Below are 27,055 nucleotides of genomic sequence, written 5' to 3'. Positions count from 1 at the left end.
AATGGCCCCCCTGATCTGAACCCGAGCGGTGTTTTGTTATTGGACTTCTGTGCTCGTCACGGATTGTCCATAACGAACACCATGTTCAAGCATAGGGGTGTTCATATGTGCACTTGGCACCAGGACACCCTAGGCCTCAGTTCGATGATCGACTTTGTGGTCGTGTCGTCGGACTTGCGGCCACATGTCTTGGACACTCGGGTGAAGAGAGGGGCGGAGCTGTCAACTGATCACCACCTGGTGGTGAGTTGGCTTCGATGGTGGGGGAGGATGCCGGTCAGGCGTGGTAGGCCCAAACGTGTTGTGAGGGTCTGCTGGGAACGTCTGGCAGAGCCCCCTGTCAGAAGTAGCTTCAACTCCCACCTCCGGCAGAACTTCGACCACATCCCGAGGGAGGTGGGGGACATTGAGTCCGAATGGGCCATGTTCCGTGCCTCTATTGTTGAGGCAGCTGACCGGAGCTGTGGCCGTAAGGTGGTCGGTGCCTGTCGTGGCGGCAATCCCCGAACCCGCTGGTGGACACCGGCGGTGAAGGATGCCGTCAAGCTGAAGAAGGAGTCCTACAGGACCCTTTTGTCCTGTGGGACCCCAGAGGCAGCTGATAGGTACCGGCAGGCCAAGCGGAATGCGGCTTTGGTGGTTGCTGAGGCAAAAACTCGGGCGTGGGAGGAGTTTGGGGAGGCCATGGAGAATGACTTTCGGACGGCTTCGAGGAGATTCTGGTCCACCATCCGGCGTCTCAGGAAGGGGAAGCAGTGCAGTGTCAACACTGTATATGGTGGGGATGGTGCGCTGCTGACCTCGACTCGGGACGTTGTGGGTCGGTGGGGGGAATACTTCGAAGACCTCCTCAATCCCATTAACATGCCTTCCAATGAGGAAGCAGAGCCTGGGGACTCAGAGGTGGGCTCCCCCATCTCTGGGACTGAGGTCACCGAGGTGGTCAAAAAACTCCTTGGTGGCAGGGCCCCAGGGGTGGATGAGATACGCCCGGAGTTCCTCAAGGCTCTGGATGTTGTAGGACTGTCTTGGCTGACACGCCTCTGCAACATCGCATGGACATCAGGGACAGTGCCTCTGGATTGGCAGACCGGGGTGGTGGTCCCCCTCTTTAAGAAGGGGGATCGGAGGGTGTGTTCCAACTACAGAGGGATCACACTCCTCAGCCTCCCTGGAAAAGTCTATTCAGGGGTCCTGGAGAGGAGGGTCCGTCGGATAGTCGAGCCTCGGATTCAGGAGGAACAGTGTGGTTTTCGTCCTGGTCGCGGAACAGTGGACCAGCTCTATACCCTTAGCAGGGTCCTGGAGGGTGCATGGGAGTTTGCCCAACCAGTCTACATGTGTTTTGTGGACTTAGAAAAGGCATTCGACCGTGTCCCTCGGGGAATCCTGTGGGGGGTACTCTGAGAGTATGGGGTACCGGCCCCCCTGATAAGGGCTGTTCAGTCCCTGTACGATCAGTGCCAGAGCTTGGTCCGCATTGCCGGCAGTAAGTCGAACCCGTTTCCAGTGAGAGTTGGACTCCGCCAGGGCTGCCCTTTGTCACCGATTCTGTTCATAACTTTTATGGACAGAATTTCTAGGCGCAGCCAGGGTGTTGAGGGGGTCCGGTTTGGTGGGCTCAGGATTGGGTCACTGCTTTTTGCAGATGATGTTGTCCTGTTTGCTTCATCAGGCCGTGATCTTCAGCTCTCTCTGGATCGGTTCGCAGCCGAGTGTGAAGCGGCTGGGATGAGAATCAGCACCTCCAAATCCGAGACCATGGTCCTCAACCGGAAAAGGGTGGAGTGCCCTCTCAGGGTTGGTAGTGAGATCCTGCCCCAAGTGGAGGAGTTCAAGTATCTCGGGGTCTTGTTCACGAGTGAGGGAAGAATGGAGCGTGAGATCGACAGGCGGATCGGTGCGGCATCCGCAATAATGCGGGTGTTGCATCGGTCTGTCGTGGTGAAAAAGGAGCTGAGCCGCAAGGCGAAGCTCTCAATTTACCAGTCGATCTATGTTCCTACCCTCACCTATGGTCATGAGCTATGGGTAGTGACCGAAAGAACGAGATCGCGAATACAAGCGGCTGAAATGAGTTTCCTCCGCAGGGTGTCTGGGCTCTCCCTTAAAGATAGGGTGAGAAGCTCAGTCATCCGGGAGGGGCTCAGAGTAGAGCCGCTGCTCCTCCGCATCGAGAGGAGTCAGATGAGGTGGCTCGGGCATCTGATCAGGATGCCTCCTGGACGCCTCCCTGGTGAGGTGTTCCAGGCACGTCCAACCGGGAGGAGGCCCCGGGGAAGACCCAGGACACGCTGGAGGGACTATGTCTCTCGACTGGCCTGGGAACGCCTTGGGATTCTCCCAGAAGAGCTAGAAGAAGTGGCCGGGGAGAGGGAAGTCTGGGCATCTCTGCTCAAGCTGCTGCCCCCGCGACCCGACCTCGGATAAGCGGGAGACAATGGATGGATGGATAAGGGAGCAATACACTCATTAAACAGTACAATCACATTATTCGCTATGATGTGTCAAAAATTCATTTAAGTAAAATAAACCTTTAAAGACAATACTTGCATCTTAAATACCATATATACTCGCGGATAAGTTCTCCCCCGGATAAGTCAGGACTTACATATTACAGTACAATAAAACTAGAATAAATACAATAATAAAATTGAGTTTAAATTTATCAGCTAAAATTATCAGACAGAATAAGCCATCTTAAAAAGATGTGTTTTAAGATGAGATTTAAAGGTAGGAAGAGAGTCGATATTACAAATGTCTTGTGGGAGAGAGTTCCAGAGGCCATTTGACAGAAAGCTGTATGGTAGTCAAGCGAGAGGTACATTAAGATTGATAGAGGAAGAAGATCTATGGATACAAGAAGGAATGGAGATCAGAAAAATAAGGAGGTGCCAGATTATGAAGGGTCTTGTAAGTAATAAGCAAAATTTTAAAATCAATGTAATATTTAATAGGGAGCCAGTGAAACCGTTGAAGGACAGGAGTGATGTGTTCTCTGGAATGGGTTCTGGTAATAATGCCAATGTATGATTCTTGTAGTGGCGGGCCGTCAGGGCCTTCAAGGCCTTCTCTGCTGGCCTAAAAAAGTATCTGAATCTCAAACTGATGTTAATTATATTTTGTCCATGAATACTTATTAAATAATTCCAAATAGTCTGTCCGCTTCCTTTCATAGCTTTTCCGATGGCTATGTGGTGCTTCCAGACATGTATTTTCGTATTAAAGCATTTAACCAATCACATTTCAGCCATCATTTGTTGCCAGGCAGTGTCAAAGTCAAAGATGTCTGCCAGGAGGCCTTCACAATCCGTTCTGCAGGCCCTCTAACACAAAATAAATGTCGATTAAACCGTTGCTTCAACTAATCAGATTTTGAGTTGGTTTCTCTAGGGCCCTCTAGCAGGCGTACGGCAACGTCACTGTATTCAGACCCGTTGATTGTACAGGATGGTGTAATATAAAAATCTGAATGAGAGCATCATGGGGCAGCTGTACACATTGGTATGTTTGGCGGTGAGCATTCCCGTGTCCACTGCTTCTGTCGAGCAGACATTTTCAGCCCTAAAGCGAATTAAAACTTATGCCAGAAATACGACAGGGCAGGTTTGACTTTCAGCATTAGCTTCGATGGCGATAGAAAGGGACTTCGTGATGGACCTGAAGCGCATGGATAATCTGTACGACAGAGTAATTGAACTGTTTTTGAGGAAAGAGAGGAGGATGGATTTTGTTTACAAATAATCCGAATTTTTGGTGAGTAAAATGTTGCGATTTTCCTAAAAAATATTGCAAGTTTATGAGTTATTATTGATGTTTTTTATGTGTGTCGCGGGCTGTAGCTGCAGTAGAAAGGAACTTGTTCACCCCTGGTTTGTTTATTCAATAAAGGCATTTATTGTGGCTATAGGAGTTATCTATCTGCGATGCAACGGCTCTTTATACTGTATTTCTGCATATTAAAATGGTTTTTATAACCATAAATTAGTTTTTGAGGGGCGGGTTGATTCAGACGGAGCACTACTGAAGGCCTAGGTGTGAAATGCATGGTCCGCCACTGGATTCTTGGGGATATTTCCTTGACTGCAGTCCTTCTATTAGGACGATTTCCACAACTGAAGAACAGACTATGTGGCTTACCACAAGGAAAACAAGGTGTAGCAATTCAGCTTGAAAGATCTGAACTGCCATACTTAAAAGACACTGGGAAGCACCCGCTGTGACCTCACAATCAATAAGACGAACTGACTTACAACCAATACAATACAGTAAATGTAAGTTATACCTTTTTCTGCAACTGAGAGGTTTGGATCACTACAAGGCTTGCAAGGTCCAATCATCTGCTGCATTAGAGCGCGATGGAAATTTGTTGGCTGGAAAACAAAATTTTGTTTTTAAGGATAACATACAAGGAGTATTCATCTATAATAATAGAAAAGACAACACATCATTAAACATTGTTATCCACACAACATATAGAGAATAAGGAAACAAAACCAAGATAATAAATAGCCAGTGTGGTGGACGGCCAGGTCCCATGTCCAGCCGGGATGCCCCTTTGATGTGTATTCAGGGGGAGCAGCCCTGGACGGTGCAGTACCTCCCCCTGGACGTCGGATGGCCGCACCCCTGGGTTGGAGCAGTGCCTCAGTCTCTCGCAGGGCTTCATGGGAGATGGAGTTCTCCACAGCCCTGTTGGGGTCTGAGGTGGCCGCCAGTGGATGCGGCATGAGTTCCTGAGCCCAGCTGGACTAATCTTCAGCCCCACCTGGGAGTGGAACCTGAAACAGGTGATCAAGTACCTGGAGCACTTCTGGGTGGGCCATAAAAGGAGCCAGCAACCACCACTCAACAAGGAGGAAGACAAAGCTGTGGAGGAGTGGTGGTGAAAGAGAGAGGAGTGTTTTTGACTTTAGTGTTTAGTGCTTGGGACTGTGAGGTATAAAATTAAAGATTAAAAGTTCAAGAAAGCGAGTGAAAACATTATCAGGGAGAGAATATGCCCCACATTTGTGCATAGTCACAATACTTCTGCAAGCCAAAGGTCAATCCATGGTCTGTCACTAAATAATGCTGAGGTATTCCAGTTGTGGCTCACCATTATGAATATAACAGTAACAAAGGGAGGCTGGTCTTCAGTTCGAATGCTCATTTGAGTCTGAGTGTGCTCCATTTTCATTCCATATTTTCCATTTTTGAGTGGGGTATTCATTTAAGTAACATTTCTGCCATGATGTTACATGCCACATTGTGCAAAACATATGCCTGGAAAAGGCGTGGCATCACAGCAACAACAGTACAGAAGAGAATGTAATAATGATAAAAATGTCTCCTTAAATAGGCAATGAATATAAAAGAAACATAAAGTAAATTAAGTTTAATCAGATCATGACAGAATATAATTCTTCTGTTATGCCTGCGGCTGGCAATATGGACTTCAGCTTCCAGGGACTCAGAATTAGATTGGTGTGTTTGAAAATCTTTGGATTAATGAGGCGCAATCTATAACAAAGAGAGTTTATTGATAATTTACATCCAACGCAATTCACTATATTATCCATCCACTCTCTAAATCTGTAGCCTAGTCACTTTGAGTACTTGACAGGAACCAAACTTTGGTGGTACATCAATCCATTAGGGCACACTCATGTCTACCTTAAGACTAACACTTAGAGGGCAGCTCACAGATACTATTTGACCTAACAGACATGTTTAGGATGAGAGGCAACTCAAAAGCCATATGAACATGGAGAGGACATGCAAAATCCATGCAGACAATGATCTGGTCTGAGAATCACTCCTACAGTCATATGAAAAAGTTTGGGAACCCCTCTCAGCCATCATAATAATTGACTCTACTTTCAACAAAAAAGATAACAGTGGTATGTCTTTCATTTCCTTGGAACATCTGAGTACTGCGGTGTTTTCCAAACAAAGATTTTAGTGAAGCAGTATTTAGTTGTATGAAATTAAATCAAATGTGAAAAACTGGCTGTGCAAAAATGTGGGTCCCCTTGTCATTGTGCTGATTTGAATGCCTGTCACTGCTCAATGCTGATTACTGGCAACACCAAATTGGTTGGATTAGCTCATTAAGCCTTGAACTTCATAGACAGGTGTGTCCAATCATGAGCTATAAAGGTATTTAAGGTGGTCAATTGCAAGTTGTGCTTCCTTCCCTTTGACTCTCCTCTGAAGAGTGACAGCATGGGATCCTCAAAGCAACTCTCAAAAGATCTGAAAACAAAGATTGTTCAGTCTCATGGTTTATGTGGAAGGCTACAAAAAGCTATCTCAGAGGTCTAAACTGTCAGTTTCAACTGTAAGGAATGGAATCAGGAAATGGAAGGCCACAGGCACAGTTGCTGTTAAACCCAGCAGATCTGGCAGGCCAAGACAAATACAGGAGCGGCATATGAGCAGGATTGTGAGAATGGTTACAGACAACCCACAGATCACCCCCAAAGACCTACAAGAACATCTTGCTGCAGATGGTGTATCTGTACATCGTTCTACAATTCAGAGCAATTTGCACAAAAAACATCTGTATGGCAGGGTGATGAGAAAGAAGCCCTTTCTGCACTCACGCCACAAACAGAGTCACTTGTTGTATGCAAATGCTCATTTAGACAAGCCAGATTCATTTTGGAACAAAGTGCTTTGGACTGATGAGACAAAAATTGAGTTATTTGGTCAGAACAAAACGCTCTTTGCATGGTGGAAGAAGAACACCGCATTCCAAGAAAAACACCAGCTACCTACTGTCAAATTTAGTGGAGGTTCCATCATGCTGTGGGGCTGTGTGACCAGTTCAGGGACTGGGGCCCTTGTTAAAGTCAAGGGTCAGATGAATTCAACCCAATATCAACAAATTCTTCAGGATAATGTTCAAGCATCAGTCACAAAGTTGAAGTTATGCAGGGGTTGGATATTCCAACAAGACAATGACCCAAAACACATTTCGAAATCTACAAAGGCATTCATGCAGAGGGAGAAGTACAATGTTCTGGAATGGCAGTCACAGTCCCCTGACTTGAATATCATCGAAAATCTATGGGATGATTTGAAGCAGGCTGTCCATACTCGGCAGCCTTCAAATTGAGCTGAACTGGAGAGATTTTCTATGGAAGAATGGTCCAAAATATCTCCATCCAGAATCCAGACACTCATCAAAGGCTATAGGAGGCGTCTAGAGGCTGTTATATTTGCAAAAGGAGGCTCAACTAAGTATTGATGTTATATCTCTGTTGGGGTGCCCAAATTTATACATCTTATACATTTTGTTATGATGCATATTGAATATTTTCTGTTAATCCAATAAACTTAATGTCACTGCTGAAATACTACTGTTTCCATAAGGCATGTCATATACGTAATAAAAGGAAGTTGCTACTTTGAAAGCTCTGCCAATGATAAACAAAAACCCAAAGAATTAAGAGGGGTTCCCAAACGTTTTCATATGACTGTAAATCCCTGGGACTGTGAGGCTCCACTATAATGGTGACATCTTAACCACATGAAGATTATCAACAATTGATTTTAGGATTGAGCTTGCCTACCTGCCCATTCTCAGTCATCGCTGGGTACATTGCACTGCTGGGCCGATCTCGGTGAGGGGGCAGCAACATCACCATCTCCCGGTTGTGTCTGTACTTGTCTGGCAGAGAGGGAGAGCCTGCATTAGAGCACATGCATTCATCCGACATCTAAGTTGTGTTATATTGGGGCTTACTTTGTCTTTAATTTAACCTTACAATACATTGCAAACAAAGACTACCAACATTCTACATTGGGGTAAACAGTGGTCAAGCAGAATGCTGTTGACTGCACTATAAAAATATTAGGAGAATGCAAATAAATAGAATGGGAAAGGGCCATCCGCCAAGGCCTTCTCATTCATCGGGATGCTTACAATCATGCAGAGTAAAACTCAGTGGAGTTTCATTGCACTTTTTAGTGATGGTCCTAAATGTATTACATAGCGTATTACAGCAATGAAAAGTACTCACACTGCTGAAAAAATGCTTAGAGGTGTATACTGTAGTGCTTCTGTTAAAAACTAACCCTAGTGTTAGGCTGACGTCTTACCTCTGATGCTGGACGGAGCTGAATTTATCATCTGTGATGGTGCTGAGTGAGTGGAGCTTAGACTAGACGAGGAAGGGCTAGCCTATGGAAACAGAAGAAAAGACTGATTTTTTTTTTGGTGATTAAATTTGTAATGGAAGAAAAGATAAAGTAAAGAAAGACAATATAAGAAGACAAAATAAAGAGTGATTCATTGAACATTGTAGGTAAATGCATACAGCTTTAGAATAGTAATCAAGATGTTGATTGCTCAGTTCTCACCATTGGCTTACGCTTTTCCCCAAAGAAGTCACTTAAGTAGCAGGTGCTGCACACATTTTATTAACAATGTGAGAGATGGCCGGCTGTTTATCCCGGACAGCACCCCCAGGCCGCTAGATGGAGCCCTCCCTGTGGCGTGGGAATGCCCCAAAGACCACTGGGAATTATGGACAGTGGAGTTTTTATTTCCAACCCTGCTGGACACCGTGGGGCCCACCAGAGGACGCTGCAGGGAGGCTCAAGGACTTATGCATGCCCTATAACCCGGAAAACACGTCATGATCATATGACCAGAAGGAACGACGTGTTTCCGGGTTGAAGAAAAGGACTTTTAATCTGACCCGGAAGTGATAAGGACTCATGGACTGCTGGGCTGGAGCCACTTCCGGGTCGGAGAGTATAAATGGACTATGGGAAAGCCCAGACGCTGAGCTGAGCTGGGAGGTAGGGTGGCAACGCGTCTGGGAGTGGAGGATTGGTATAGTGATTATTATTGTGCTTTATTATTGATTGTAGTGTACTTATATGTGTAGTGAGGAGTGAAGAGTGCTTGGTGCACGTTATTATTATTTAATAAATAATAATTGTACTTTTACCGGGTGTTTGGAGAGGTACCTGAGGGTTCAAGGGCGCACTGATACGCTCTACTGCTACAACATAAAAACAAAACAGACTACGTGCTAGAGAGATGATTGGACTGAAAGTGTTAGCACACTAGCATTTTCTCTGAGTAGAAAATTGAACCATTTGACCCTGAAAATGGAATAAGTGTGAACTAAAAATGGACAAACAGATGAATAAAATAGTAAGGTTTTATTTGATGCATATAACTTTTATTACCATTCATGTTCAAAAGTGCCATTCGCAAAAGGAAACTGATGGCTCTCTGTTGCTCTCCATAAGGTAGGACTATAACTTCAACAAAGCACTTCCATATTGAGGAAGATTGATTGATATTAAGCCATCATTGTATATTTCACAACTCCAATAATCATGAGATTTCAGTCTCATGATTGAAAATATGTGCGTCTGATACCTGCATACGGTAGATGTCATCAACTGTCTCTCCTACCAGTCCATCGGTCAGAATCACCAGGTTTCCGGTCTCACTCGATGTGTGCGATGACAGAGATGAAGACGAGTGCCTGATAGAACCCAATAAGTTCAATGGGCTACAAATGAAAAATAGAAATTAACATATGGCAGAAATTCTACTCATGACAAACATCTTGAAATTTTTGTTGTATAAATGGTGAACAGTTTACGCACATTCAATTAAGCACTCCTTATTGGTTATAATTAAAGATGACCAAGCTCTTTTTTTTCCTTAATTATTTTCCATAACAATGCCAGTTATATGTAAATTTATTTGTTTAGGCCTTTACAATAAAGCATAAATACTGACATGCAACATAACAGTAACCATCCTAGCCCACAAACTCACACCCTTAGGCACACTCATTAAATAATATAGTGTAAGTGTCATGGTGGATGGACTGGTGTCCCAACTGGGATGGAAGATGAATCCTTGTCTGGCTGGGAGGCCATAGTGAATGGACAAATTGAGAGGAGGCACATCTCAGCCAGGATGGTTGATTCCTATTCAAGTCAGGATAAAAGAATAATAGATGGATTGATGAACAGTTCATTCCTCAGTATGAGATGGGGTGGTGCTCTTCTCGTTTGGACACCCATAGGGTTGCCTGAGACTTGTAGTTTTGAAGGGTGGCTCTGTCTGTATCCTTGAGAGCTGCCAGGGGGTACTATTGGGAATACACCTCCCTGGTTTGGGAGGCTACTGTATGACCCAGAAGTGTTTTTGTTACACAAGGCCAGGGCTCTGGAAGTTGTCCCGGGTCTATCATAATAAAAAGCTACCCTGCTTCAAAAGCTAAGTCAGATTAGGAAGGCAGAAGGCAAAACTGAACCAGACGAGCAGAAAGAGGTATTATGTTCATTGGAGACTGAGGTGTGGACTTTGAAAAAGAAGGTATTGTGAATAAGAAACATTTATCTGCATCTGGGACAGTCTTGGTGTGATTGTGTCTGGGGTTTGGGGTTCGGTGGTGCCCTTGGAGGTCACAGTAGATGTTAAGGTCATCCATCTTACTGCTTCGGAATAAGCAAAAAAAAAAAAATGGAATTTGCCAGTTGTTCTCTTGATAGATCTAAGATTTTTCTCCAGACATAAGGAAACTGAACAGGGGATGTGCAAGATGTGATACAGTATATCAGACAATATATTAGTGGCTTTGTATTTTAGGCTGAAATGGTAGATTGAATCCACAGTGGGGAGATGGCATCCTATGATTTTAGAAATGGTGAATATCAGTCACTTTTGCTTTTTGTCCTCAGAAAAGTACCACAGAAGTTCAAAACACCTCTAACTCTGTTTTTTCCAATTGATCCCTGGTCTCTAAAACTGATTTGAATATAGTTTTCCAGGACTCTGGGGCTAAGGAATCTAGTAGTTGTATTTATCTTTTGCTTAATTGTTCTTTTAACATTGTTTAAAACAATTCACGTTCTCCCATGGTTCCAACTTGTTTTCTTTATGGACGCCATCATGTTGGAGACAGATGTGAGGACCTGTTGCCGTGAAGTGGTTCCCAGAGGTCATGCACCATGACATCACTAGCTCAGTGTTTTTAAAAACCACCATTACACGTACCTAATCGTCCAAGAGGTGGATTTGTGAAAGAAAAACCTTTGTATTATTATTATTTTCTGGATCTTCTAGTTACAACCTTTTTTTCCTCTCCTGTGATTACAATTTATGTCTCATGTTACTTAGCTCTTGTAACGTGTACCCTTTTTGCCTTATGACTTACCACATCCATATTACTAACCGAGAATGGTAAACCGGATATGGACGCAGGGACCTGCCCGTGGACGCAGGAGACATAGTGTGCAGGCGCCACACAAAGGCCCCCTCCCCAGAGTGAAACGGAAGAGACTACGAACGTGCGCAGGTGCCACACAAAGCCCCCCCGCCCCAGAGCGAAACGGGAGAGACTACGAACCGTCTGACATGCCGCAAACCAGGCAGGCACGGCTCCAAAAAGAAACCGCTCAACTGACCGAGCTACAAAGTGAAACGGGAAACACCATGGAGTCCGCAGTAGTACACAATGCACCGCATGATAGTACGGAAGAAGCTCCGTATTAACAATGGGGGGCCCCAGAGTGACACGGGCGGACGCTCCGTATTAAACGTACGTCATCCTCACACGTCCAAACTATACAGCATAGGTGGATCACATTACAGTGATGCATTATTGACAGTACAGTAAAGATCACAGTATCGCAAACAAATGGAAATTAGTACTCGAAAAAGGGAGAATATAATCACCACGGACCAGGTGTCATTGAAACAAAAGCAGCATAAAGCGAGGTCAAAAATAAAAGACAGAGTAGAAAACAAAGTGAAACGTCATAAAGAGGTTAAAGAACGGGGCCAAACACATGGAGAGCAGGTTACAGATGATGAAAACTGGAATGCAACAGCTTCAAAAAAACCTAGGCACGAAACACATGCACAGCAAGATACAGAATATAAAAGCAGAAAACACGACAGTTAAACGTCCACACCACACAGCGGAGGCAGACCCGGAAGGTGCAGGCGCCTACATCGTGCGTCGGAAGGCGCGGGACAGTACGAAAGGCAAAGGCGCCTACACAGCATGGTAAAACCCGACATAATACGAAAGGCGCAGGCGTCACCGCCATATTGTGAGTGGCACTACTGCGTAGTGAAGGCGCAGGCGTCACCGCCATATTGTGCGTGGCACTACTGTGGAGTGAAGTTTGGAATAATGTGCTGCTTGGGATCGTACAAAATGCCTAACGCGACCCACCGTCTGAAACTGCGGAGGCAAAGCAGGCACGGGTTCAAACCGAACTAGCTCGACTGACGGAAATACGCCTACAACACGCGTCTCAAACCGCAGAAGCTGGGCAAGCATGGGTTCAAAACAACGCAACCTCCTACAACGCGCGTCTGAAACTACGGCTGCCCAGCGGGCACGGGTTCAAAACGCTGGGGGTAGGCGAGCGAAGCGAGCAGGGGGCGGAGCCCCCTTGTTGTTCCCTAACCGTGATTCTGACCACATGTCCTGAGTTTCGTCATTTAACTAATGTATTCCCAGTTTAAATCTCTCCATGAGCTCTGACTTCTCCAAGCTGTCTCCTGATTCCAATTTCTTTCAAAACTGCGGTCACCTTGTGCAGGAAGAACAAACTCATTCTGAATTTTTTATACTTTTTTTTTTTCAATAGGTAACTATCTGGATACCCTCTGGTGAGCTTTCTTGTCAATACTGGATATGGTGACATGTCATGTTAGAATTTTACAAATGGTAGTATCCAATTACTTGAAATTTTGCAGCACCTCTACATCCTGGCCACTAAAATATACTTTAAAGGTGAGAGTGTTCTTTTGCTTCCCAGCTTGACTTATAAAGAGATAAAATCAATAAAAGCAAAACAGCCTATACTAAGGTCAACCTAGTCACCTTTTTACTTTCTCATATACAAACTATCAGTAAAATATTGTAATTGTCCAAAAATTCAGTTTTGATTTTTTGATGAATCTTGGCGTTTTAAACCCCCCTGAGCCCGAAAATACCATTTTTGGAATTATGTCTGTGTTATGTAAACACGATAACTTGAGTATGCTTTCACTTTGGTCAACCAAATTTTGCATACAAGTATTAGGTACAAAATGTAGATTTCTATCAACTTTTAGGCTATTTCTATTAACTTTTATAATAATTGTTCAATATATTATCAATTTGATTTGATGTTGATGGTTCTTTAATGTATGTAATATAATAATATATAATTGTCTTGCAGTTTACTTCTCAAATATCCATCCTCATATGTGAGTATACAAGAAAGTCGAGGGGAGACCACTCCTGATTTTTATGTGATTGCACAATCTTTAATAGCTTCCAGTTTTCAGGAATTTACCCTATTTAGAGTGAATTCTGAAAAATACACTTATAGCATTTTTACAAATAATTAGTAATTTCTCTGCCTTTAGCAATTTTAATCGTAACCGCACATAAAAACTGTTAGCTTCATTTGAATATTCACGGTTGCTACAGTCTTGATAGGAAAAAATATTGTTTCTATTTCATTACCAAAGTAAATTAAAGAGAATAGAACTAGAAATGTGATATCTTTTCTCTCCATTTGTTGATACATATCACCTCCTTCTTGCGTTTTCTCCATTAACTCATTCATTTTTTGGAAGTTTTAAAAGCCTGCCAGAAGATAGAGACTATTCTGATATTATCTGGTGTAATGTGAAGGTGTGGTGTTATGGGTCCACAGCTCTCCCAGCAAAGGCCAGTTAAATAAATTAATCGTCGCGCTCGCGGCTTAGTGAGGGGGCGTTGTGACTGTTGCAAGCCGCAGGGCGATCTGCGGTGTAGGCGTTTCTCACCTAAGTGCACAGGTGAGGGACTGCCCACATCCGTGATCGTTCCTGTGGCTAATGGGCTGCAGCTGCCATGTCCTCTCCACATATATAGAGAAGCGCGAGCAGGTTAAAGAGAAGAAAGAAGTAAAAGGAAAGAGAGAACGGGAGGTAGTAGGAGAAGACAGGAAGCAGGTGGAGAGAGCTGGTGTGAGGAAGAAGGAGAACGAGCGAGGGAGAAAGCAGGCAGCTGGGAGGAGAGCCCACGAGGGGAGTGTTTGGCCGACACTCAGTGGGGCTGAGAAAGTAGTCACTCCAGCTGAGCGATTTAGGAGCCGGAGTGACCAGTGGAGAAGTCGACTGACCATAGAAGGCAGCGGGAGTCGATGAGGCTTTGGACTGGTGTAGCCTCAGTGTGAGCGCCTTGGCCGCTGGGGAATGGTCCAAAGTCTTGGTCCGGTTGGGAGCCTGACGAAGCCAAGGGTCGGAGGGCTACCGGACCTGATTGAAGGGCAGCTGATCCTGCAGGTAGGCGACTCTCCTGTAGAGCAGTCCAGATGGGTGTAGCAGGGGATCCGCCATGAAAACAGAAGACACCAGGCTTTTGGTTTTAACATTGTTGCTTCCTGTACCATTTTACCTCGTGGTTTTTAGAAAAGTTTTTCCTAATGGATTTTAACCTCCACGTTTGTTCGTTTGGTTTTTCACTTGCTTTTTTATGGATTATTTATTTAATGATGACATTTGAACTGCACAGCACTTTATTTTGAACACTGTTTTGTTCTATTTGAATAAAAGCACTTTGCACTTATACATCATCCCCTTGCTCAATTGTTATTGCCTCACTGTCTAGCTCATCGGTGACATTACCGACGATGTTGGGTTCAAGGGCTCCCTAACAAAAGATGGGAGCATGGAGCCGAACCCACATCGTCACAGAAGGGTGCCACCCTTCAATGGGACAACACTCTATTGATGGACACATTCACAAACAGCCCTCATAGGGTATCAATGTAGAAACGTCTAGTCAATCATTCATTCATGTCTTTGTGATGAAGGAGATAACTGAGGCACACAGAGAATATTGACACAAACACAATGGGCAAATGTGCAGACTCTGCATCGAGAGTAATAGGTGAGGATTCAGATCCTGATTTCTGAAGCTTTGAGTCCACAGCATTAGGCACTCTACACCTTGCTACCCTTGACTGTTTTCTTACTGCGAAAATCCAAATTGCCTTTCACAAGTGTAGGAAGAAACTTTTTTCATTCATTATTTAAAAATAGCACTGGAAATGATTTTCAAAAAATTCCTTACCCTGTAGATGGCACTAAAGATCTGTGCTCATCTATTCTAACTCACAAAGGATGAAGCAAAGCCCACAAAATAGCTGCAGAGCACAATTTTCTTATACAAGCACTGTATATATTTTATAAATTAACAAGCAGCCACTTCAGAAGCCTCAACTAATTAAGTCAATAACCTAAATTATTACTTTTTACAATTATGAATGTTGTTCAGTTCCTGTAAGATCAAATCTGAATGGATGCCAAACAGAATACAAGCAATGCACAAAAATAATCAGTATTTCAAAAATATGTTTCCAGTAAAATCTTTCTAATATAATTAAAGTTGCTATTCATGTCATAATATCTCAAATTACAGATATTTCAAATATATATTTACATAATCCTTTTAATTAAGCTAATTTAACCTGATGCTACTTCATAACATCAACCACAGAAGGCCTACTTCATTTGCACCAATAAATGGTCACTAAATATAAAAGTGGCTAGAATGAAAACTTGTAGTTGTTACGTATGGGACTGTATTTATGTGTTGTGGCGGTCGGCTGGCGTCCATGCCCAGCCGGGATGGCCCTGCACACTATATTCAGGGGGAGCAGCCCTAGACAGTGCAATACCTCCCCCTGGACGCTAGATGGCTGCCCCCCTGGGCTGGAGTAGTGCCTCGGTTTCCCACAGGGCTCCCTGGGAATTGGAGTTGGGGGCAGCCCTGTTGGGTCCCGCAGGTATCGCCAGGGGGTGCTGTGTTTGGGACTCTTGAGCCCGTGTGGGCAACAGATTCATCACACCTGGAAGTGCAGCCAGAACTCGGTGATCAAACATCTGGAGCACTTCCAGGTGACCTATAAAAGGAGCCAGCAACCACCACTCAAGGGCCAGAGTCGGGTGGAGGAGGACAAGGTTGCTAGAGAGGTGTGGTGGTGCCAAGGAGAAGAAAAGTGCTTGTAGAGGTGGTTATTAGTGCTTGGGACTGTGTATTGCCTGTGGGTCACGGGGAAGACGTGCGCCCACGGGTGAAGAATAATAAAATCTTTGTATTTTATACGTGCCTCCTGTATCAAGTCTGTGCCGTGTTGGGCGTAATATAGCGCCTTTCTGACAGTGCATATATTGTTTTGTTTCATTGTTAATTTTGAATGATTGCTTTTCATATTTGTATGTGTTTTCTGAAGTTTTTCTAATCCCATACTGTCTCTTTAAATCTTCTGACATTCCATGTGCCTTGTGGGTGGAGCCCTAGGAGGCGGGACCACCCTGACATCTACTGCTCCTGGATCCTCCTTCTCATTATAAAGGGATGGCAGTAGGAGAAATCCAATAGTGGATTACTGATTTGTATTTGAAGTATGTTAACTATTGTTTTACTTATGGATTTACTAGTTTTTCGGACTTTCTGCTCTTCTTCTTGGATTTTGTTTTTAGATTTTGTTTTTTGTTGTCACTTAGGATTGCCTTTTAGGCAACTTATTTTTGCTTTTTTGAACCTTTTGCTTTATTTTTCTTTTTTGATAAATACATCCTAATAGATCTTTTGTGTGCCCTTGTGAGTGCAAACCAGAGGTTTATGGTCATCCTCTTCTTTGTGTGGCTTTTTGCTTTAATTTGAGATCTTTTTTAGTTATTTTGAAGCCAAATTTCGCTCACTTTAGGTCTAGGTAGGTAGATTTATGGCGCATGCTGGTCTGGAATGAGTCTCTTCCGTACTGACCAATGAAAATCCTGGCCTGCTTTACAGTTACTTTTGGGGGCCTCAACCCCTTTTGCTATGTTTGGGACTCCAACATACAACAGTAGCCACTGTAGACCTCCAGAATCTGAGATTAACCCCCCGATCTAAGGTTGCACCAATGACATGCATCGCTCTCACTTTTGGTAACTGGCAGAAGTGGGTAGTATTTCAAAAAATTCTATTTCAGATTATTTTTCCCCTCATATTTAAAGCAGTGCACTGTAAGTAAACAAGTATCAAACTAAATTGAGAGCATACATTGATGATAAACCAATAAATACAACAGACAAAATGCCGTAGTGCACAACTCACCTGTGTCTATGGACTAGTTTCATGCTTTCCGGGCTCATGGGACTATGTGACGTCATATGGATGTTACCCCGTGGTGTGCTGGACCCTGAACATGCTGGGCTGAGTTTCTCCAACCCAGGGAGACCCTGCAAAGAAATGAATACAGCTGTCAATGAATGTACTATTTACATATACAACTTGAAATGTGATGTTAAACCCACTGAATTATCTATGATTACGAGTTGTGATGCTTTAGTTCTTGATTGTCTTTAATTCAGGTTAGTTTAAAGGAGTAGCCCACCAAAAATTACAATTTATAAAAATGCTACTTACTCCATGTGGTTTGTAGTGATGGTTGAAGAAAAACGTTTAATGTCATGTTTTCATGCAGAATGGAGGTAACAAAGTTTATGCTTTAATGGAAGCGGGCAGTGACCAATGATGGACAACAGCAAGCAACATCAAAGCATCTATTTAAAAACTTCACGTTACTCCTGTTACATAATCCATGTCAAGTCATGAAGTCCTAGACTGAAAACGTGCAAAATAACCTGATACATCAGCCAAGAGTCCTGTCTTCAACTGAAAAGTGCAACCCCGTCTGCAAAGGTTCCAGATTATGGGCTGGTTTCCTTTTACAAGAGGAATCAATTTAACAATATTTTAGCATAAATGCATGCATTTTGCATGTTTTCAGGCTACAACTGAATGACGGGACATGGATTATATGACATGAGTAAAGTAAGATTTTTTTTCCATGGGAATTTTTACATTATTTGCTGCTGCCAAGCATTGATCACCACCAGCTCCCATTACAGCAGGAACTTTGTTAGGTCCATTCTACACAATTAAACATCAGATTAAACATTTTATTTTTCTAGGCCATTACTACAAACCACACAGGGTAACTTTTTTAAAAATATAATTTTAGGGGTGGAATATTTCTTTAAGTTGAAAACTTTATGGCAATAACAATAAATATCTGTTTATGTATTACACATTGTTCAACAATAATATCCACCTTAATAAAAGAACGAGTGTCTGTGTATCTGTGTGTCCAACTGGTTGCTATGTCTCTGTTATATGCCATGATGTATGGGATTCATAAAAGCAGTGGTGATGTTTGTTAAGCACCATCTGTTGGAATGAAAAATGCATTGAAAAATACATTTCAACAGATGGTGCTCTGTAAGCATTAACACTGAAAAGAGAGTACCTGCCTGATGAACAGAAATCCGCTCATCCACCTTAATAAAAGGACAAGTGTCTCTGTGTCTCTGTTTATAGGTGTGTCCGTCTGATTGCCAGGGTTAGGGAGAAAAATTTGAAATAGGCAACACATGTACTGTAGAACAACGGTAAAAAATAAAAAAACAAATATAAAAATACCAAGTAAGAAAATTGGCCCTATCGGCCAATTCTGTTGTCCTATGTTATATGGCGGCAACACTAATTCAGGCCATGTGAACTAAGTTCATAGCTGTAATGCTAACGACTGATAATTTCACATGGAGGGCAATGGGTGAGTGAAAAAAATGATAAATTGACGTGCACATCAGGAAACCAAAGCCCCAACACGACAAGGCTAGAATCGCTAAACCAAGCCAATGTAGCAGTGCGTTTTCCCAGCAAAACTTCAACTACAAGAGTGGCCAATTTGTCGAGCGACGCTGAGAGGAAGCAGTAAAAATGGCCAACGTTATCCTAAGAGGAAAAAGCTGCCACAAGGGAAAGGAATTGGGTGTGTATTAATATACCAGACCAAGTGAACAACCCATGTATTAAATAAAAAATATGAGGCCTACGTTGATTACTTAGATTTAATCTCATCTTAGATTGGTCGCACAACTTATTTTATTTCAATTTTATTTTAAATACATAATTGTCACATTATAATAGTTTGAAATTCTTAATTTGGATTAAACAGTTAACATAAATTGGAAGATGAAAGAAAACCTAACTATAGTCTATATGTGACTGTAATAATGACATTTTATTTTTTGAATACCATGCCATGCAATAGATACTTTTTGATTTCTAAATCCTTTTAATGATGTTTCCCTTTTTCAGTTTAAGCTATTGACCCTGTTTTGAATTTAGTAAATCCCAAAAACCTAAATTATTGCCCAAGACACTAACTTTCTAATAGTTTGTTCAAAGTAACTCACATGGCACAGACTGCTTCTCATCATCTGGAACTGATCAATCAGTTTTTTATGTAGGGGGCGCATTTCAGGGTGCACAAGCTTCTCGTGTACAGCTAAGCCGACTCCCAGGATGTGTACCTGATAGGAAAAAAGTGGTCATTAATGCAGCCTTAGCTTGATATAAAAACACTGCAAGAACACAACCAGACAGAATCAATCATCCATATCTTAGTGAGGTAATAACAGATGCACATATCCTAAACTGGAATGCCAGTCAAACCAAATGGGGATGAGCTCCTTATTCAACTAAAGCGATCTATCTATCTATCTATCTATCTATCTATCTATCTATCTATCTATCTATCTATCTATCTATCTATCTATCTATCTATCTATCTATCTATCTATCTATCTATCTATCTATATGTGGCCAGAAGGGCATGCATAGGACTCCATTATGTACAAACTCCTATGGAGTTGCAGAGACAGCAGGTGCCATTAGGTGGAGCTCTAACCAACAATGCCCAAGGTCTAAAGACAGTTTAGCCCACAACCTACAAATGGTTCCAGATCTTCCAGAAATTACCCAAAAATGTTTTGGCAGAAGTTTAGAAGAGACTTTCAAAGCAACTAAAGTTGCAGTTTGTAGCAATCCTGGAGAAAAGCTCAACTGGTGGGAGAAAATGACCCCAAAAGGAATGGAGAGAAAGTGCAGGGGGTGCTGTCTTGGTATTGTGATTGTAGGGGTTTAGGGGCAACAAATATGAAAGGGAGATGGACAAAAATGGTAGTAAGGACCTAAAAAGTAGTTTTATTGTTTTCACCCTTATTTTGATACTCAAAGAGTTCTCCCTGCAATTATATATCCATTGCATTTAGTCCATCCATCCATCCATCCATCCATCCATCCATCCATCCATCCATCCATCCATCCATCCATGTCTGCTTATCCGGGATTGGGTCGCGGGGGCAGCAGCTTGAGCAGAGATACCCAAACTTCCCTCTCCCCGGCCACGTCTTCTAGCTCTTCCGGAAGAATCCCATGGCGTTCCCAGGCCAGCCGAGAGACATAGTCCCTCCAGCATGTCCTGGGTCTTCCCCGGGGCCTCCTCCCGGTTAGACGTGCCCGGAACACCTCACCAGGGAGGCGTCCTGGAGGCATCCTGATCAGATGCCCGAGCCACCTCATCTGACTCCTCTCGATGCGGAGGAGCAGCGGCTCTACTCTGAGCCCCTCCCGGATGACTGAGCTTCTCACCCTATCTTTAAGGGAGAGCCCAGACACCTTGCGGAGGAAACTCATTTCAGCCGATTGTATTCGTGATCTCGTTCTTTCGGTCACTACCCATAGCTCATGACCATAGGTGAGGGTAGGAACATAGATCGACTGGTAAATTGAGAGCTTTGCCTTACAGCTCAGCTCCTTTTTCACCACGACAGACCGATGCAGAGCCCGCATCACTGCGGACACCGCACCGATCCGCCTGTCGATCTCACGCTCTATTCTTCCCTCACTCGTGAACAAGATCCCGAGATACTTGAACTCCTCCACTTTGGGCAGGATCTCGCTCCCAACCCTGAGAGGGCATTACACCCTTTTTCGGCTGAGGACCATGGTCTCGGATTTAGAGGTGCTGATTCCCATCCCAGCCGCTTCACACTCAGCTGCGAACCGATCCAGAGAGAGCTGAAGATCACGGCCTGATGAAGCAAACAGGACAACATTATCTGCAACAAACAGTGACACAATCCTGAGTCCACCAAACCGGACCCCCCCAACGCCCTGGTAGCCTAGAAATTCTGAACATAAAAGTTATGAACAGAATCAGTGACAAAGGGCAGCCCTGGCGGAGTCCAACTGTCACTGGAAATGGGTTCGACTTACTGCCGGCAATGCGGACCAAGCTCTGACACCGATCGTACAGGGACCAAACAGCCCTTATCAGGAGTACCCCCCCACCCACCACAGGATTCCCCGAGGGATACGGTCGAACGTTTTTTCCAAGTCCACAAAACACATGTAGACTGGTTGGGCAAACTCCCATGCACCCTCCAGGACCGTAGAGCTGGTCCACTGTTCCACGACCAGGACAAAAACTACACTGTTCCTCCTGAATCCGAGGTTCGACTATCTGACGGACCCTCCTCTCCAGGACCCCCGAATAGACTTTTCCAGGGAGGCTGAGGAGTGTGATCCCTCTGTAGTTGGAACACACCCTCCGGTCCCCTTTCTTAAAGAGGGGGACCACCACCCCGGTTTGCCAATCCAGAGGCACTGTCCCTGATGTCCATGCGATGCTGCAGAGGTGTGTCAACCAAGACAGTCCTACAACATCCAGAGCCTTGAGGAACTCCGGGTGTATCTCATCCACCCCCGGGGCCCTGCCACCAAGGAGTTTTTTGACCACCATCTATCATCAACTATCATCAACTATCTATCTGTCTAGACACATTGTGGGTCTAGCACTCAACAAGAAGTACTGCTACCCATCCAGGTTGTACTTGTGGTAAATGCCATACCCTTAGTTAACCATTTTGCTTCTGCTTTAGGCTCATTTTAGGAATTAAGGAGATTTATGCTTAAGACTTCTGACGAGTGAATAAAGAGTTGTACTCACTCCCCTGCATTATTGCTTTATTCTCTGTTACTGATAAATGACATGTGCTGGGACAGGACCCTGGTTTGGCCTGTCTGTGATTGGCATCGATGAACGATAAAGCAGTCTGACACCGGGCTATCAGATAAACTGAGGGTATTGTAGGTCAACTGGGGTCCATCTCTGACACCTTAATAACAAAACACTATCCACTTATTATCAAACTTAATTAGTCAAGTTCAGCATCATGGCAGCTGGTCCCTTTTCCTATAGCATCAGACACAGCCCGAGATAGAATTCCAAGCATACTTACACTCACTCACTCACTCATTTTTATGAGCTGGCAGTTAATGTAATACGCACATCTTTTGGTTAAGTAGAAACTCGAGTACCCAGAGAAAAATCCTATACAGAAAATGGAAGTAAGTAAAAACACCATGAAGATAATGACCAGGCCAGGATTTGGACCTGTGCCACCCTAAAGTAAGAATGGAGCACAAGAAAATCAAATAGGATCACCTGCTCTTGCATGAGATCTTTCAATTGGGTGATTTTCTCTGCATCTTCTGGATGACTGGTTATGTATTCCTTGTCAAAAAAGGCCTAAAATAAAATGGCACAATGAGAGCATGTGAAAGATAACACTGATACATCTTTCTTTGACAAGGTTGTGTTCTTAAAAACCCTCAATTTAGTTTAGTTATTTGGGACACCAACTTGTCTGTTATTAAACTGGCAGGCTGGTACTGTATATCAACTGTATGTCATCTTTTAAGTTGTTCATAGTAAGACTTTCTTACTCAGTTTCAGTCACTGGCAGAGATGAGTCATTACTGGTAACATTTTCTCCAGTTCAAAACTGGAAGACAGCATTTCTATTGAATGGAAAAATGTTATAAATGTTATAAAGTGTCTTTTTTTGTAACTCAGGATATGAAGAAAGAGTACTGGTAAAGTAATGGCAATGTATTCAGTGGAAGTCCTGTGGTAAAAAACAACCCTTTCAATAAATCAGTGAAGGTGGTACAGATACCACAGTCCCACGACCTTACCTCTTGGTATCGGGCAATGCCGCCATTCACAGCCGCGTCGATCACTCCATTAAGACACATGCTGAGAAGGTTGATGTTTCCGTGAAGCTGCTTGTGTTGGTACTGGCTGATCAGGGTCCGAAGTTCATGATTTTTATTCTCAACCACATAGATGGCATTCTCCAAAGGGCTCACTTCCACCTAAATAACACAATTCTATCAGAAATTGTTTCACTGGAAATCCTTGTGCAATTTTTTATATCAGTTTTTTTTTTCTTTTGACAGTTCAATACATTAATAAACAGCGGCATATCTCAATGGAGACTGGCAATCTGTTACAGACTTGCCGACTCATTTTGACATCTATTACTGGTAAATGTAAGGAAGGCTTGCTGAAAATGTCTACTATGAAATGACAGCTCTCAAAAAGCCAGTCAAAAATTTGAGGACAACCTGACATTTGAAGAGGTGCTTTATGGCATTCTGAATAGCGAGATTATTAAGGACACAAGGGAAATTAGCCTTTCCTATACGAAATATATACGCTATTTTAAAATTGTCTTCCAGCTGCTGACATTATCAATGTGACAAAATAACTGATCCACAGTGAAAAACAACCCTGAACTGGTTGCCAGTCGATCTCATGGCACACTCATGCTGGTATGGGGCCGTTTTAAAGGAACTTACCACTGATATATGTGGGATGTAGGAGGAGAAGGATGTGATACCAATCTCTTTTTGTACTATCAAGATGTGGGGAAAAGGGCTGAGCCACCCCACAAGGCAGAAAGGTTATATTCAGAGCTTCTTTATTTCATACTTTCTCTTTGGAATGTGAGAAAAACTGGAGTGCCCAAAGAAAAAACAGCATAGACAAAGGGAGATCTTGAGAACTGCACACATTGACAGGGCTGGGATTGTGGAGCTGCTAACTCGACAGACGTGAGCGTCAGTAGGAACCAAGTTACCTGAACAAATCTATGACATTTCAGTAATTATTTCCCGCTCTGATGCTGATCTTTCTGATCATAAAATAGGTTATTACGATAGCAACTGACGAGAAGAATTCATAGTTAATTGCAGAATTACGGTATTTGAGTGCCTCTTTCTGTTGAATGATTTGGCTCAAAAACTAATCAGCACATCGTCATCGTATAAGTTTCGAGTTTGGTATTTTTCCATCCAGCCATTTTATTTCTAGACCGTCCTCAAGAAACTGTGACACACAGACAGATACACACCCAACATCGAGATCCGTTGAAAACCGGAGATCGAAATTTTTGACGAATCTAAAGCTTTTGCTCCTTCCCCATAGATGATAGGTTATGGTGTTGGGGTGGGGGACACAAAGCTAAAAAACAGGTAAAAGTGTTCAAGCGCATGACTATTGGCCACATGGGGAGAGAATCTATTTTCTGTCCATCTTGTTCATATTAGGGAATTGCCCATCCATCGGATACGTAGCAGTCCTTCTAAGATATTTCTTTTTTGCTTACAACACAGAATTGCTAGATTAAGTTCATATCGTTTTAACATATTGACACAGGGTCAGGCTATTAAAAATAAACAAAAAACAAATCACTCACCACTTCTCTCTTCTCCACCTCAAACCAGCGGGAAATGCCTGGCAATGGATGAGTCAAGATCAACGTCGTTCTTTCAATCCAGAGGCTCTAAAACACACAGTTCAGATTTAATAAATATATATAAAAATATAAAAAAAATATAATACATTATAAATGTAGAATTGCTCAAGAAAAGAATAAAGGTAAACCAACCCTTCTTATTGTGTCCTGTTCTTCACATATACTGTATATACATATATATATATATATATATATATATATATATATATATATATATACATATATATATATACATATATATATATATATATATATATATGTATATATATATGTATATATATATGTATATATATATATGTATATATATATATATATATATATATATATATATATATATATATATATATATGTATATACAGTATATGTGAAGAACAGGACATATATACATACAGGGTGAGTCAAAATTATGTTAACATTAATGGATTATTTTTATCTCGACCACACCTTTCCAAGTCGATGGATAGGTCATGGTGGACCATTGTCATGGCCTCGCCTCCACACTCCCCTGATTTGACACCCTGTGATTTCTGTTTATGGGGTATGCTGAAGGAGTGTGTCTATAGCAGGAAAGTTTGTGATATCAGTGACCTGAAGGACAGAATATAGACTGTGGTATCATCTATTCCCTGTGAAATGTGTGTCTGGGCTTTACATGGTATTGTTGCTTGTTGGTTTTTGTGTGTTGAACACGATAGTGAACAGGTTTAGACATTCCTGTAAATCATCTTGCACATATGAAGTATGTATTGTGAATAAATTGTTTCCATCATTCAAATGTTAACATAATTTTAACTAACCCTGTATATACTGTAGTGGACGGCTGGGGATTCAGTCCAGCCAGGACGCCTGGAAGGACCGGGAGAGGGACAATACCTCCCACAGGCCACAAGAGGGCAGCCGTCCTGGTCTGTATGGGGGCCGTGGGAAAAGAGCTTGGAAGCCCATCCCTGTTAGGGGCTCATGGTCACCGCCAGGGGGTGCCCAGATAATTATGGAGCCCTGGAAGGCAGCACTTCCACCACAAAAGGAAGTGCTGCCAGAAGATCATCAGGAAGCATCAGGAGCACATCCAGGTGAACTATAAAGGAGGCCGCCTCACTCCATTCAGGGAGCCGGAGTCGGGTGGAAGAGGACGGAGCTTGCGAGAGAAGAGTGGAGGTGGTAGAAGGAAAGTGAAGGACTGAGTAATTGTGAGAGTATTGTGGTGGTTGGTGTTGTGTGTGAAGAAAAGAAGAATAAAAGTGTGCTTTTTGGACATCTGGCTGTCTCAGTGTTTGTCTGTGTCCAGGCTATCATTTACTATATATACAGTATATACTCGTGTATATATATATATATATATATATATATATATATATATATATATATATATATATATATTGTGATAATTGCCCGGACACCACCAGTCGGAGACCACATCTTTATCCAAAAGACCTTTATTTTGTCTTCCACAACACACAAGTCAGTCCCGCACAACTCCACAGTGCCTCTAGCCCCAGTCTCCCTTCTCCTGGGCCTTCTCTCTCTTTGTCCCTAGGCCACCTAGACTCTCTCTCCAGGAGCTTCATCCTGCTCCTGACTCCAGCTCAATGACAGGAGGGAGGCGGCCCCCTTTATCCTCACCCGGATGAGCTCCAGCTGCTTTCCATGACGTCACGTCCTGGTGTGGCGGAAGTGTCAGGAGAGCACCCGGAAGTACTCCGGGTGACCCTGGAAGGATCGTCCTCCATTGATGTGGCGGAAGTAAAATAGTCCCGGGCTCCATGAGGCTCGGGGCACCCCCTGGCGGTGACCAGAGGCCCCAATGGTCTTGAGCCTCCCTGCTCTCCCTCCGTGGGCCTCCTCTATTCCAGGGCGGTTGCCCCCTCGTGGCCCAGAGGAGAAATACGCCACAACCTAGTCCTTCCAGGCGTCCCGGCCGGGACTGAACCTCAGCCATGTATGACAATATATATATATATATATATATATATATATATATATATATATATATATATATATATATATATATATATGGTTGAAATAGTTTACTGTCAAATAAATGCAAAGAGTACGCGACACGTGTTTCGCCCACATTCTGGGCTCATCAGGCGTACAAACTCCGTGGCGGATGTTAGCAGATTGCTGGCCAACCACAAGCGTTACCTGATAGGTAACCACCCATACAATCAGATTGTGACACAGACTACGAATACCGTGAATGTAATTACCCCGATCTACATGCTGTCAAATAAACGAACCACACGCCATGGCGCAACGTTAGGGGCATCGCCTCTGGCGCTGACGTCCGAGGTTCGATTCCCGAGAGGGAGTGCAGTGGAGTTTGTACGCCTGATGAGCCCAGAATGAGGGCGAAATACGTGTCGCGTACTCTTTGCATTTATTTGACAGTAAACTATTTCAACCATTCTATGATCTGCTCCTCACAAACTGAGGGCACCGTGGCGGATGTTAGCAGATTGCTGGCCAACCACAAGCGTTACCTGATAGGTAACCACCCATACAATCAGATTGTGACACAGACTATGAATGCCG

The 27,055-nt window shown here is 43.3% G+C and overlaps 1 protein-coding gene across 8 annotated transcripts in view; it reads right to left on the bottom strand.

Annotated features, from left to right (window-relative positions):
- Window positions 1-27,055, bottom strand: part of dock3 (dedicator of cytokinesis 3) — a 970,442-nt gene that overhangs the window by 18,644 nt on the left and 924,743 nt on the right. For 7 of the 8 annotated variants that reach the window (XM_051921401.1, XM_051921404.1, XM_051921402.1 and 4 more), the window contains 9 exons: window positions 24,461-24,547; window positions 22,896-23,075; window positions 22,363-22,446; window positions 19,268-19,384; window positions 17,121-17,245; window positions 9,386-9,521; window positions 8,089-8,170; window positions 7,560-7,675; window positions 4,286-4,373 (listed from right to left, as the gene is read on the bottom strand). In XM_051921401.1, the coding sequence (XP_051777361.1) occupies window positions 4,286-4,373; window positions 7,560-7,675; window positions 8,089-8,170; window positions 9,386-9,521; window positions 17,121-17,245; window positions 19,268-19,384; window positions 22,363-22,446; window positions 22,896-23,075; window positions 24,461-24,547 (1,015 nt within the window). The remainder of the gene's footprint in view (window positions 1-4,285; window positions 4,374-7,559; window positions 7,676-8,088; window positions 8,171-9,385; window positions 9,522-17,120; window positions 17,246-19,267; window positions 19,385-22,362; window positions 22,447-22,895; window positions 23,076-24,460; window positions 24,548-27,055) is intronic. The other variant, XM_051921403.1, reaches the window with a different exon arrangement.

Source organism: Erpetoichthys calabaricus, chromosome 18 (genome assembly GCF_900747795.2).
Source record: "Erpetoichthys calabaricus chromosome 18, fErpCal1.3, whole genome shotgun sequence".
NCBI classification, from domain to species: domain Eukaryota; kingdom Metazoa; phylum Chordata; class Cladistia; order Polypteriformes; family Polypteridae; genus Erpetoichthys; species Erpetoichthys calabaricus.
The sequence above is the reverse complement of the archived record's forward strand: the minus strand, read 5'-3'. Positions and strand labels throughout refer to the sequence as shown.